This window comes from Lactuca sativa, chromosome 3 (genome assembly GCF_002870075.4).
Source record: "Lactuca sativa cultivar Salinas chromosome 3, Lsat_Salinas_v11, whole genome shotgun sequence".
Taxonomy (NCBI): Eukaryota; Viridiplantae; Streptophyta; class Magnoliopsida; order Asterales; family Asteraceae; genus Lactuca; species Lactuca sativa.
This window is the reverse complement of record NC_056625.2, coordinates 35,787,543-35,802,293: the sequence shown is the minus strand read 5'-3', so window position 1 is coordinate 35,802,293 and position 14,751 is coordinate 35,787,543. Positions and strand designations below refer to the sequence as shown.

General features: G+C 36.6%; 1 protein-coding gene across 1 annotated transcript; it reads right to left on the bottom strand.

Annotated features, from left to right (window-relative positions):
- Window positions 1-616: 616 nt before the first annotated feature.
- LOC111917150 (uncharacterized) lies at window positions 617-2,436 on the bottom strand. The gene is made up of 2 exons (XM_023912803.3): window positions 2,347-2,436; window positions 617-2,093 (listed from the first exon to the last, which is right to left on the bottom strand). Exon 2 carries the CDS (start codon window positions 2,058-2,060, stop codon window positions 654-656), a length of 1,407 nt encoding a protein of 468 aa, XP_023768571.1. The 5' UTR covers window positions 2,061-2,093; window positions 2,347-2,436; the 3' UTR covers window positions 617-653.
- Between the last annotated feature and the right edge of the window lie 12,315 nt (window positions 2,437-14,751).

Sequence of the window (14,751 nt, the reverse complement as noted above, 5' to 3'; positions counted from 1 at the left end):
TTTGTGTGATTATATGGTACATGTTATCCTATTCTACTACCATAGATCCTCAAATCATGACATTTGATTATATTCCATCCGATGGTCTAGATCTATGCATTCTGGCACACAATAGTTAGTAAAAACAAAATAACCTAACCATATATATATATATATATATATATATATATATATATATATATATATATATATATATATATATATATATATATATATATATATATATATATATATATATATATAAACACACCCGATGTAGGATACATATTTAAACGATTCATGGTCAGACCTAAGCCCAAATCGATTAACGATCCTGTTGTTGACCGGTGGGAACAAGTAGGATATGCACGTCCTATATATAAAACTCTTGTCGTCCACATATAGTAAATTCTATTGCATGATATTAATTACTTGGCCATTTAGATGAATATAGACTTTGTACTGTTCCTTAATTTTTGACGTTTCTAGTCTTAGCTTGGTTATAAATCATAATTAAAGGTATTTAACTGAAGTGGGGCCTTAATAGCGTCCCCTATGCTTAAATAAATGCTTAAAAAGACCTAGCAACTTATATTTACGACCACCATTTTATAATACACACAAAGCAATCCAAATATATTTTTGAAATGTTAATTGTTATTAATATGAATCAATTATATATTTTTGGGGGATAACTTTGGGGACAAATTTTTTGGAGAGAAATCCTTGGGTGACACATCGGATTCGAGTGAAATCACAGTTTCAAATGCACCAGCTAATGCTAACACTCTATTTTTCCTTTGTTCCCGAAGCTTACTTACGGTCTCCTCTATCACAACATTATATGTCGCAGAATCCTTCTTCCCATGCATAACAACTTCTTGGTTCTTGACCACCGTTTCTAATGTCGTATCTTCATTTTTTGGTACCTCTACATCATCCTCTTTAATTTCTAGTTCATCTGGTTTTGTTTCCTCATGTTCTGCTTCTTCTGTATCGGTTTCTTCATGTTCTGGTTCTTCTTGTTTGGTTTCTTCACTTTCTAATTCGGTTTCTTCTTGTTCTTGATCTTCTTGTTTGACTTCAACATCATCTTTAGCTTCTCTATTTTCATCTACCGATTCAACGTCTACATCTTGAGCCACTTGTTCATTTTTTGGTACTTCTTGATGTTCTTGATCTACTATAGGATAATCAAGGTGGTCACTAATAATATCAAAGGTCTCGTCGGCTTGAGTTTGTTGGTTGATATGTTTATCATGATCATATGTATGTTTATTATCAACACTTTCAGCAAACGATACATTATCATCACAACTTATCTCAGACCCAAGCATATCTTGATCTCCTACTAAACCTACGGAATCTAAAGGCTCACAAACACGGATTTGGCCACCATATTCAATTTTCACTTCACCATGCAAGATATCATTGCTCCCAAGAGTTACGACACTATTATTGTGCGGTTCCTGATCATGGGTTATGATGTTGTGATTGTTTTGAGATGATGAGATGGCATCCGATATGATTGGCTTCTTTTCAATAGCCATAATCGTGCTTCCCAAACCCTTTGTTGTTTGATTCTTAATACTACCATTCTTGGCCTTAACATTTATAGAATTCTTCGATTTGAGAGGAGAACGAGATGTTTCAGAACCTTTAGGTTTCATAGAACCGGATGTTTTCATGGATGATACTATAATATTTTTGGGGCTAGATTTTGATTTAGTAGACACAACTTTAGAAGGTGGTGTAGGTCGGTCTAATGGCCGTCTTAAAGATTTGGTTTTGGGTTGGGACACTTGTTTTTTAGGATTCTGAGCAGAAGGACCACGACTCATACTTGCTGAAGGCCTAGGGATAGTAGGAACTTTTCGAGATTCTACTGAGGTTGATGTCTTCTTTCGCTCTAGAATCGAAGGAGGATTTAGAGATTTCCCTTGTTGCCTGACCTCAGTTTTTCGAGACAACGAAGGAGACCTCCCTTTGGTCTCATGTTGCCCGTCATTAACTGTTCGAGGTAATATTGGAGACCTACCTCTTTTCTCCTTCATGCCGGTATCCCTTCCTTTTGTCGACATTGGTCAAAATCAAACCACCAATTATAAGAGTACCTACATTCAAAATAATAATGTATGTATAAATATAAGTATTAGAAAAAGGTAAGAAAACATTTGTTTGTAAAACGATTATTCTCCTAGTCAAGCTTTTTGGTCCCAATACATATGAAAAAAAAAAAAAAAAAAAAAGTTGTAAGATCATTCTCATAAATGCTTATATGGAAAATACAAATAATACTGTTTAGAAAACCAAGTACCCATTGTAAATGATAAAGAGAATTATAATGAATGTGATGAGATCTATTACCTTGTTAGAAGAACGTTAGTGGAAGTTGTGATGTCGGAAGAGGGCCCGCAAAGAAGACAAGAAACTAGAGCTCTTTGGTAATTGTTAAATATAGGTCGACTTTAACGAAAATTACGAACGTTTGTTTCCAATGAGTTGGTAATTTTTTAATCCGAAGAAATTGCCATGGCTTGTGGGACGCCCTACGCCATCCGATATTTACTTTTAATCATCAAATAATCCTAAATAGAAGGGGATTTAATGACCACTCAAAAACCTTTTTTTTTTAATAAATATATATTTTAAATTTTAAATAAGACAATATTTAATGCAATATTATTAGAAAAACTAAAGTATATCGTATGAAATATCGTTGATTTTGACAAAATAATAATAATAATAATAATAATAATAATAATAATAATAATAATATTATTATTATTATTATTATTATTATTATTATTATAAAATAACATAAAATAATATTTAGACCTATAATTATAACTAACATATATTACATAAAATATTATTAGAATATTTAGACCTATAATTAAACACTAAAATATATTACATAAAATATTATTAGAATAAATCATAAATTTTATCATATTAGTTTAATAATGACATTGTTTTCTCCTATTATTAGAATAAATCATAAATTTTATCGTATTAATTTAAGGGAAATTTTCAAAAAAGTCCTAAAATTTTAGTCTAATGTATGAAAAAGTCTCAAACTAAATTTTATTTACAAAAAAGCACAGAATACTAGTTAAAACTTCGAAAAAACCATTTTCGGCCGGTTTCACAGATTTTGCCGGTATTCTGTCATTTTTCGTTAGTTTGCTCAAAATTTTGGGACTTTTCCAAAAATTACATAATAACCAAAATATTGGGACTTTTTTGAAAATTACCATGAAATTAATGGATATTATTATTAACATATCATTTATAAACATAAAAAATATTTTTATTAAAAAAAATACATTTGTTGCAAATTTCTAGGAATAAATTGGTGGTCTAAGTACTCTATTGCTTCCTGACCACTCAAACTCTCTACGTTCTTCCTATGCATTGTTGTGGGTATGATAGTGAGATGAACTTAGTTAGCATTTCTCTAATGTTGGTGTTCCTTTTATGTTGTTTAACCTAACTACCAACCAACATTCATATCTTATATGTTAACAACCATCGGCTAACACACATCTATAAAATGTGAAAAGTGAACCGTGAATGATAATTTATATGGAAACAAGTGAAAGGTTATTATCTATTTAAATTGTCATTCAAAGTTTACTTTTCACTCTCGATAGATGTGTGTAATTTTATGGTTGTTATCGGGTAATGTTTGGAGGTTAGGTGGTAGTTAGGTTAAAAAACATAATGAAAGATCTATATGTTTGTGTAATGATATTTTCTGATAACACGTGGTCATATAGCATCATGCCTAATAGCAAGTAGATACTTATTGATTGTGTATTAATAAATATTATCAACTCTTATATTGGCCACGTCTAACAGAGTACTTCTCACTATGACACTCACAACGATACATAGGAAGAATATAGAGACTTTGAAGTGGTCAACAAACAATAGAGAAGTACATAGTCGACCATTCTATTCCTAGAAATTAGCAACAAATGTATTTCCTTTGTTTATAATAATAATAATAAATTATGTTTATAAATGATTTGTTAATAATAATATCTATTAATTCTATAGTAATTTTTTAAAAAAAATCTCAATATTTTGGTTATCGGGTAATTTTCAGAAAAGTCCTAATATTTTGAACAAACTAACGAAAAAGGACAGCATACCGGCTAAATCTACGAAACCGGCCAAAAGGGGTTTTTTCGAAGTTTTAGCCGGTATTCTGTGCTTTTCTGTAAACAAAAAATAGTTCAGGACTTTTTTATAAATTAGACTAAAATTTTAGGACTTTTTCTGAAGATTTTCCTTAATTTAATAATGACATTGTTTTGGAGAAAGACAGGTAAAAAAATACAAAACAAACCAGTTATTACCTTCTTAAATAATAGTAAATTGCAAATTTGGTTTGTGGTTTATATATTTTTTATACGATACTCTTCAGATTTAAAAGCATGATTTAGTTTTTTATTTTTTTTAGTTCTTTTTATATTTCTTAATCTTTTTTAGTATTTATTAAACAAAAAAAGATTGTTTGAGACAACTTTTAGAAGCTTCTAGCAGACAACTTTTAAACAAAACTCGAAAAAAAGTTTAGTTTAACAGCATGAGATTTTAGTTTCAATTAAACAAAAAGATTTAAATTCAAAAATTATTCAACTAACACTTAACAAAAAAAATTCTTTTAGATTTTAAAAGTTGACTTAAATAAATTTTAAAATAAATAAATCATATATATATATATATATATATATATATATATATATATATATATATATATATATATATATATATATATATTATCTTATATGATTAAATATAAATATATTTTAATAATTATGATGTCTTTATTTGAAACAAATATATCTTATACGATTAAATATAATTTTATAGTTATGATATTTTTATTTGAAACAATTATATCAATGAGTTTTATAATTTAATCTTCATCTAAAAAAATAATAAATATTTATTACATGGATTTATAAACCAAATTAATATTATACAATAATATTATTTCTTTTAGAACCTCAAAACATTTATAATCTGTAAAAGATGTTTGAAATTGATTTTTATAAACTTGAAAGTCTTATTTACTTTATTTGTAAAAAATCATCATTTTGTTAATATGAAAAAAATAATAATAATAATTACCAATTGAGAAAATTAACATGTGTACATATTATTAAATTTTGGATAGTTTTTAACTTTTGAAACTTGTAGTTTAGAAAAAATACATTGTCATCACTATATTTTGGTTTTAATTTATATCCATATTTATGTAATCTCCATCCTTAATAAAAGTCTCTCCTAGAATACACATGTCACTGCACAAATTGTCTTTGACTGCTTTTCCCACGCATGCCTCTCTCTCTCTCTCATTCATCCCCCAATTTCAGGATTTCCATCTATAATACCAACTAATTATGAATAATTGATTGGAAATCCCTTAAAATCAACCATATTTAAGTTGTAACACCTTAATTTTCAAGTAATTTGAAATCCATCCATTGGGTTTTATTTATGTCACTTTTGGTCCTTGGAATTGATAGAAGTGGCCATGGGAAGCCCTAGTGGCAAAGAAGTAACTCATGAACTGTACGTTAGGCGTACATGTGAGTACGCTAAGCGTACTAAGACGTTGGGCGTACGCATATGTACGCAGGGCGTACATAAGTCTGGGTAAACCCTAACCCTTAGGGTTTGTGGGGTATTTAAGCATTCTTATGGGTCATTTTGACTCGCTTTTTCAGCCTCCAAGTCCCTTAGTTGTTTTGAGTGAACCCTAACCCCCCATAGTGAGCATCTTGAGCTTGTAGTGTGGTTTTGTGTGCCAAAAGGAGAAGTCAATGCATCAAAGGGGTCAAGGAAGGAAGCAAGCTTGTAGATTTGGGATTATCATCTTCTTGGGAAGCTTCAGAAGGTATAAAGCTTCTACCTTTATGCTTGGATTGTTTAGATCTTGCTTTGGTTGCTTTTTGGTGTTCTTCTTGTCCCAAAAGTCCTAAAACTGTGCATGCTTTGTTTTGGACATGTTGAGTTGTCCTTTCAGACCTTAGGATGGGTCCTAAGGCATAAAAATGAGGTTCCAATGGTTAGTAATGTCCCATGTATTTGGTAGAAAGGTCTTAATGGATTAAGACCTTGTATTAAGAGCTTTTAGACGTCTCAAGTCATAAAGTTTGAGACTTCATGACTCTAATGTGTATCCTGCGTACAAAGTCAACCACCCCGATGATGATCAATACGAGGCGAAGTACGCCCAACGTACCGAAGGGGGTACGCCTCGCGTACGTCCTTTGTTTGGATTTCGGACTTGGGCTTCGGCTATTAGGCCATCTGTTGGAATTTGATACTTGGGCCCTAATGGACTAACTGGATAAGTGTATTTTGGGCTAATTAGAGGATCAGACCTTTGGATAAGGCCCAATAAGAAGTTGGGCCTAATTTGGAAAATTGGGCCAAGTGTGGACCTTGAAGTAATTTGGGCCTTTTGGATCAAGATCTGGGTTTGGTTTGCATTGGGATGTGTTAGGCCATCTGGGATCTTATGGTTAGGCTTTTGGATTGTTGGATCTTCTTGGGTGAAGGCCATGAAAGGAATTAGGCCCAATTTGGAAAATTGGGCCATAATCAGACTTATCAAGTTTATTTTGATATTGGGCCTTTTTGTCATCTAGTTTGGGCCTTGGCCTTGGGCTAAGTTGGAGGAAGGGTAAAAAGGTATTTTACCCTGAATTGGACTCATTATATGAGTCTGTGACTAGATGTTGATGGATTGTCATTTTGGTATCTGTTAGCGCGGATTTGCAGTTAGAGATTATTCATGGAATCAGTTATCGATGGGGGTGTTGTCTTGATGTGGCGGTTCAAGGATCTGGCAGCCAGCAGCCAAGGATCGTCTGTGTGATCGAAAATGCGAGGTGAGTTTTCCTCATTGTACTTGGGGGTCGGAGGCACCAATGTTGGCCCTTTGGATTGTTATCCTAGTTTAGATTATGATTGAGTATTGTGATGATTTTTTGGATTTGTATCCTAGTAGTTAGGATGATGTTATGCTTAGTGATCTGTTAGATCTGCTTGTTATTTGTTCTGGCCATATGTGTACCGATCGCATGTGTTAATGTAGTTAGGTTGGGTTGAGACTGTATTGATTAGTGTTGTCAGTCAGCAAACCCCTTAATGTTTATATCAGTACATTATTTGTATGATTACCTGTTATGTATATGTTGACATGGTTTGTGTGTGTGTGGTTGGTGGAGGTGGTCATGTTGTGTGCTGATGGCTAACAAACCCAGGGTAACCCATATAGACTGAAAGCCAGTGGGGCGTACCAGTCAGGACGAAGGCCCGGAGAACGGTCCAGACAGGCTGAAGGCCCTGTGAGGCGTCTCTAAACATGTTGAAGGTTCTGTGAGCAGTCCAGACAGGCTGAAGGCCCGTTGAGGTGGTCCAGACAGGTTGAAGGCTCTGTACGTATGTTGTTTATTTGTATATGTTATATGGTTGTGTGTTGGTACTTTGGGGGAACTCACTAAGCTTCGTGCTTACAGTTTTAACTTATGGTTTCGTGTTCTTCAGTGGATCGTGGCAAGGTGAAGGCGTGACCATACACATCCTCGTGTTTTTGGAACTTATGGTTTCTGGGATACTCTGATAACGTTATTGTGTTGAAAACCATGTGTAAATGGTTCCGGTTGTAAATAAAGGTTTTGGAAACAACGGTTTTGTAAACACTTCTTTAATAAATGGGTTGTTTTGAAAACTTTAAATTTTCTTGAAATTTTATGGATGTTACATACATTATTGAGGATCTCACATTCATATTTACTACGGTTTGTTTTCCAAAAAATCAGCAAAAATATTTTGAATTTTGTTTATTAGAAAGGTATCAGAATCCCTATCCCTCAAATTCGAATCGGCTCATCATATAAGCTAATCTCCATTACACCTTCACCTCCATCGCACCCATATCCCATTCATCTGTTGCTCTTCCTCCTCCCGTCTTCAACCATTGTGACCATTAAAGGTATATAAGTTTTAAAATCCAAACTTTATGTCCGTTCCTACTTTGGGAATTGAAGTGTTGAAACATTTTATATGTTTGTATTTATTGGTTTTCTCTTCCTCAGTTCATCCTTTAATTTTGGCAATTTTGCATGTTTTCTACAGATAAATTGTTGATGTCTAGGTTGTTAGTCCTTTATTTTTAGGATTTTTCGTTTGTGGTTCTTGCAAATTTTCTACTGTTTTTAATCTTAAGGAATAAAGTGGACGACTTTGTTTGTGGATATGTATTTTCTCTCCATCTATATTGATATCGATTGTGGAATTCCCTCTCCATCTATGTAATTTCTCTTCACAATTTTTTTCTAGATTTTGGAACACCAACACTACACAAGGCTAGCAAACTGATTTCATGTACTGTCATTCTTTTGTTGGTTGTTAATGTGCTTATTTGCATGTATGTATGTATGTATATATGTGTTTTTTACATTATGTTGTTTTACTAAGTTTCTTTCGATTGCAAATCAGTTGATTACTGAATTTGCAAAGTGTTTTTTTGGGTTAATTTTTTTCTGAATTATATCTCCTTTTCCTTCACAATCTGACATTCAACTTCATTTGGCCAATGCTATTTGGTTTTGGGCTTTATGGATTTGCAAGTGTAACATCCATAATCTAGAAGGTTAATTATGGAAATAAAATCTCATTTCTAATGGTCAACTCGTCAAGTTTAAGGCATAAACTCGACGTGTTGGAAGTGTTGGTCACGCGTGTTTTTGAAGACCAACTCGACGAGTTGGAGATGACCAACTCGACGAGTTGGACGTGGTTTGGGAAATCGTAATTTCAGGTTTTTGACAATATTTAAACAACTTAAACCCCATAAGCTGGCCTCATTTCCAGCCTCCCTTTTCCTAAACCCTAACCTCAAAACACTAAGGCGTCTTTGCGTGATTAGGAGCCATTTTAAGTGTTTGAATCCATTGGAAGAAAGGAAAGCTTGGTGATACAAGAATGGGCTGTTAGATCCCAAATCCTTGCTTTATTTTCGTCATATTTATGGTAAAAAGTTTCAACCTTGCTTTGTGATTTCTTAGATCTTCTTCTTCGGGTTCTTTTGCTTGTTTTGGTTCAAATGATTTGATTTTGTGAGTTGGATGTCCCATTTGGACAAACCCTTTCAGATCTAGGGTCTTAGGGAGCTTTTATGGCATAAAGGTGCCAACTTTATGGCCCGAAGAGCTCCATGCATCCATTAAGTCCTTGTTATGGCCTTTTAAGTTCCTATTAGCCTTGCATGCGAATAAATTTGAATACTTTGCAAGACCTTTTTGCCTTTAAGGTCCAGATCTATGCTCATGAGCTCTATCTTGAAGACTTGGTGGTTTTTGGATTAAGGCATAAGCTTCTTAAGGCTAGGGTTTGAGTTTAAGCCCATTAAAATGGTTCTTAATGGGTAAAGTCGAAAGTTTACCCTTCTAGGCGTATTTTCAGCCTAGTTATGGAAGATAGAGTTATGGTTTGAAGATTAGCGGCTTAATGCATTAAGTGGGCTGGCAGACTGATGAACTCGACGAGTTCATAAGGGAACTCAGTGAGTTGGTTTGGGATTGTCCCGATTCTGTTGAAAAAGGAGGAACTCGACGAGTTAAAGGGAAACTCGACGAGTTGGATCTAAATATCGCGATTTTGTGCTTGATGGAAACTCGGCGAGTTATAAGATAACTCAACGAGTTGAGTTAACTCGGAGCGTTGACTTTGACTTTTGACTTATGCTTTTGACCATGTTTATCCCAAGAGGTGTTTGAGGTAATCTGAATTGCATTCAAGGGAAAAGATGGGCCTAGGATAAGACCCCTATAGGATTAGGCCCGATTTGGAAATTGGGCTATTAGTGGGCCTTTATGGATCTTTTTGGGTGTTGGGCCTCTGTTCTGGTTCATGTTGTGGGCCAGGGGTAAAATGGTCATTTTATCCCAAGTTTGGATTATGAATCATGGTTTGGATTTCAATTGCTGATTGGATGTTGTTTTGGTAACGGTTAGTTTGGGAAGTCGTCAGGACAGCAACTAGGGTTCTGGCATCGAGCTTTAGCATTCGAGGTGAGTCTCCTCACCATATCCACGGGTCAAAGTCATCAATGTCGGTCCATTATGTGTTATGCTAGTTGTCTTTATGATATGTGGTATGTTATTTGTCTCTGTGATACTTTCATGGAAGACCCCGGGGGGGGGGGGGGGGGGGGGGACCCGGGGCAATTGGATATCAGACAATGGGGGGAGCCTATGGCCTTCCAGGCTAAGACCATGTGAGGGTTCCCATGGAAGTTTGTTGAGACCATGTGGGGGTTCCCATGGCACCAGAATAAGACCGTGGAGGGTTTCCATGACATCCTTATATAGTTGTAGCCATGATTTATATGGACATATGTAGTTTCATGTGTGGTATGTTTTGGGGAACGCACTAAGCTTTGTGCTTACGATTTTCAGTTTTGTTCCAGGTACTCCAGTTATTAAATGAAGAGTTCGGGACGATCGCAGTGCATACACCTGTCATTTCCGTAATATGTGATTTTTGGGAATGAACTATAGTAATTGTTTTATTTAAAATGCTTTTCAATGTTAGGATAAGTTTCATTAGTGTTTTGACTATAATAAATATGAAAACCCTAGATTTCTGGGACGTTACAAGTTGGTATCAGAGCCTTGGTTTGAGAGATTTGGCCATACTCTTAGGTGTGCTTGAACTCAAACTGAATATTGAAGAAGATTTTTATTATATAAATATTCAATTAAAAAGGAATTTCTAATCAAAGAAAGGGGCGTGATGCATGCAATCGGTCGGGCTCAAGTAAGTGGTTCCTGGAATACCAATACATGTTTATTATGATTTGATATGATTATGAGAATTGCATGCTAGTTAGGACTAAGGATCTTATCAGTTTTTGCATGATAGAATGCTAGGAGAGATGCCTTTGTATGTTTATTATATGAGTTCTTAGACTTGTATGCTAGAGTTGATTAGTCAGTAATAGATTGGCTTGATATGTGTGATGCTTAGTGGACTTGGGATTATTGGATGGTATGATATAATGGAAATATCTAATGGTATTAGTAACTGCTAAGTGTATGCTTTAAAAATTATACACGGTTAGGATCTTATGGCCCTAGAATAATTGATTTGGCCTTATTTCTTGTTCCTTGTCTAGTTGTGGTCCTAGGGTAGAGTCTATTATTCGACAATCTATTTGATCCTATTCTGTGTATAATTTGCATGCATAAGGCAACCGACAGTGAAGGTAGAAAAGGATAGCATGAGTTGTGGTATTTGGGTTGAATGTTCTATGATAGTTTTATGGATTGGAGAGTTATTGAATGAATGTTGCTTGCTTTGTGCTTTGTGGGACTCTTGGATGATGGGAGTCAGCTACTAAGTGAATATGTCGGTATTCAGGAGGTGGATAACTGGCATTATGAGAAGTTCTTCAGCAGTTGATGGCGGAGAGAGGTCGGGAACCTAGGAGAGCCTAGAATACGCTTCAGTGAGTGTAGTGGTGCAGTTTAGTGGATTTTGGTGCTTTTGTCGAGGAAGTGACTTAGAGGATTTGGGATAATTGTTAAGGAAAGTATGGATAGGTTTGGAAGGTAGTATTAGGCCCGTACTACTGAAAGCATAGGAAATATACTCGAATCGGTGATAGTCTTGTAGAATATAAGAAGCTTATGGGAGATGGATTTTTGGTTATGTATTGATCTTTGGCATGTCGTATTTCAGTTTGGAGATGAGCGCTCAGGGAGGTGGTTCTGGTTCGGGTTCTGGTCAAGTGCGGATGTTGAGCCGATTAGCAAGCGGATGCGAGAATTCATCTCATTGGAGATTTCTCATTGTGTTTCGAAGATAGTGGATGAGTGCTTGAGCGCGTTCCGTGCGGAGGTTATGGATATCATTGGAGCTCGCACTCCTTCTTTTCGGGAGTTCCGTGCTTGTGGAGCCCCTGCGTTCCATGGGGATAGGGACCCCATTGTCAGTAGGAGGTGGTTAACGAATATGGATAACGCGTTCAGGACGAGTTTTTGCCTCGAGGAGGTGAAGGTCAGATATGCTTCCTGCTTGTTGAAGGACCGGGCACGAGATTGGTGGGAAGAGGTTGGTAGTGAGTTGGGTGATGATGCAGTTGATGCTATGTCATGGGATGATTTCTCGACCAGGTTCCGAGCGGAGTTTGCTCTGGCGATTGAGGTTCAACAGTTGGCGCGAGAGTTTCTGGATCTCCGCCACACTACTGAGACTATGGCAGAGATCACTGCCAAGCTCCTGAAGAGGGCTTTATTGGTACCGCAATATGCGGCAGATGAGGAGATGAAGAAAGCGAGGTATCACGATATGTTGCGGGATGATATCAGGGAGTTCTTGAGTATTTCGGGGTGTGTGACCCTGAATGATATGATTTCTAGAGCCTGAGAGCGGGAGATTGATTTGGAGCACATTGGTAAGAAGGGGTCAGATTAGTTGCAGACATTATAAGGTCCCGGGAAGAGACCCAAGTTTTCTGATCAACATTTGAGAGGCCACCAGGGTCGGAGTCAGTGCAGCACGTGCGGGAAACTGCACGTTCCATGGGTTTGGGCTGCTACAAGTGTGGCAGGGTTGGCCACGATAGTAAGGATTTTCCTCAGGAGGCAATACCATTATGTTTTCACTGCGATCAGGTGGGCCACAAGAAGGCCAACTGTCCGATGTTGAGGGGAGGAGCAGTGAGCGCGCCTGATCTAGCTATGTTGAGGATCTTCGATGGACGAGAAGGTAGGGCGAGATCCCAACGGATAAGAGTTGAGTTTTGCAATGTCATACAAGAGAGGTCAGGACTCCAGCAGGCAGTATTGTAGGTATGTATCTTTTGCCTTCTTTCGGGTTATTTACATCAGTATTTGTGATTGTTGTTATCTTGCATTGGTTTGGGGAGTGTATCTCTAGTTTATTCCTTTGATTATGTTTGGGTTATAATGTCATATGGCATTTCCCTTTTAACGGGTTTGAAGTGTTAAGTGTTATCTTGGGTTATGGTTGAGATTGGTTCATGGGTATTATGTGGAAGATCTGCGGTTAGGGTTTGGTGAGTTCAGTATTTGGGTAGGGTTGGCTTTTGGAAGCACCAAGGGAAGTGGTATATTTATGAGGTTTTGGTATGAGCATTCGTTAATTGGACTTCAAGATTTGAATGCAGTATCCTTTCAAGGCGTCAGGGGGGGGGGGTTATCATTTTCGCTAGGGTTCGGAAAGTGTTCATCTGGTTATTAGAGGGTAAAAAGGATTGGGAATCCTTCACTTCTCATGTATTGTGGATATCACACATAATTTAACAAAGAATCAATTATTAGATAGGATTGGAGCCATGTAAAATTGAGTTAACAAACATAATTATGGTCATAATATGAGTTCTCCAGATAATAGCCGGAATCTAGAAGACTTATTAAAGAAAAATAAACTTCATTAGAAAGGGCAACTCAACGAGTTCGGGGAGGAAAACTCGACGAGTAAGAATCATTTGGGACGCGAGATTAGAGACCAACTCGACGAGTTGGGGAGGATTAACTCGACGAGTTGGACTGGGTTTAGGAAACCCTAAATCCGGGATTTTGCACCCTATTTAAACAACTTAACTCTAGGATTTTGGCCTCATTTCCAGCCTCCAAGCCCTAAACCTTAAATCACAAAACCCTAATGCATTGTGAGAGTGTGTGAGCCATTTTTGAGTGAGTTTGTGTGCATTAAAGCTTGTGGAAGAAGGAGAAGCTTGGGGATTCAAGAAGAGGCTCTTAGATCCAGAAACATATTCCCATTCTTAGCATTTTTGGGTAAACAAGTCTCAAACTTGCTCAATGCTTTCTTAGATCTCTTCTAGTTTTGATTTTTGGGTCTTTTTGACCCCATTGTGGGAAAAATGATACCCACCATGGATTGTATGTTAAGGATTCCCACTTTCCAGTAGTATTTGGCCCGTAGAATGATAATAAGGGTCTCAAACCCGTTTTTGTCCAAGTAAGGGCCATGTTCATGGAAGTAGATTGCTATATCTCGAGTTGGGTCCATTTGAGGCGCACAAAGCTATCAAGTTGTCAACTTTACAAAATTAGGTTATGGAAACAATATGGATCTGTATTCTGGAACCTTAGATCTGAGGAAAAAGTTGTATAGTCTAGAAATGCAAGGGACTCGGCGAGTTTATAGAGGAACTCGACGAGTTCGGTTGAATATTCTCGATTCTGTTCATGGAACTCGACGAGTCCACAAGGGAGCTCGGCGAGTTGATTCATTATGTCCCGATTTAGTTTAAGGTAGAACTCGATGAGTTTGTGAAAGGACTCGACAAGTTGACTCGCTTTATCACGACCATGAGTGGCCATGGAACTCGGCGAGTTAGGAGGTGACTCGACGAGTTGGATCGCGATTCAGGGATTTTGATGCATGGAACTCGACGAGTTGATGGATGAACTCGGCGAGTTGAGTCAACCAGGATGTCGAATTTGACCATAATGTTGACTTTGACCAGAATGTTGACTTTGACGTGGACTTTGACCAAGGTTGACCCTTGAAGGGTTATGGAGTACGTAATGGATTCTAGAGGGTAGTCCCGTGTAAGGGTTTGGGCCAATTTGGAAAATTGGGCCATTAATGGGCTTTCATGGATTATATAGTATGGACCTCGATGGGTCGGGGTGAAACAGTCATTTCACCCCAGGTAAGGGTTTTGGATCATGGTTTGAGACCCAATTG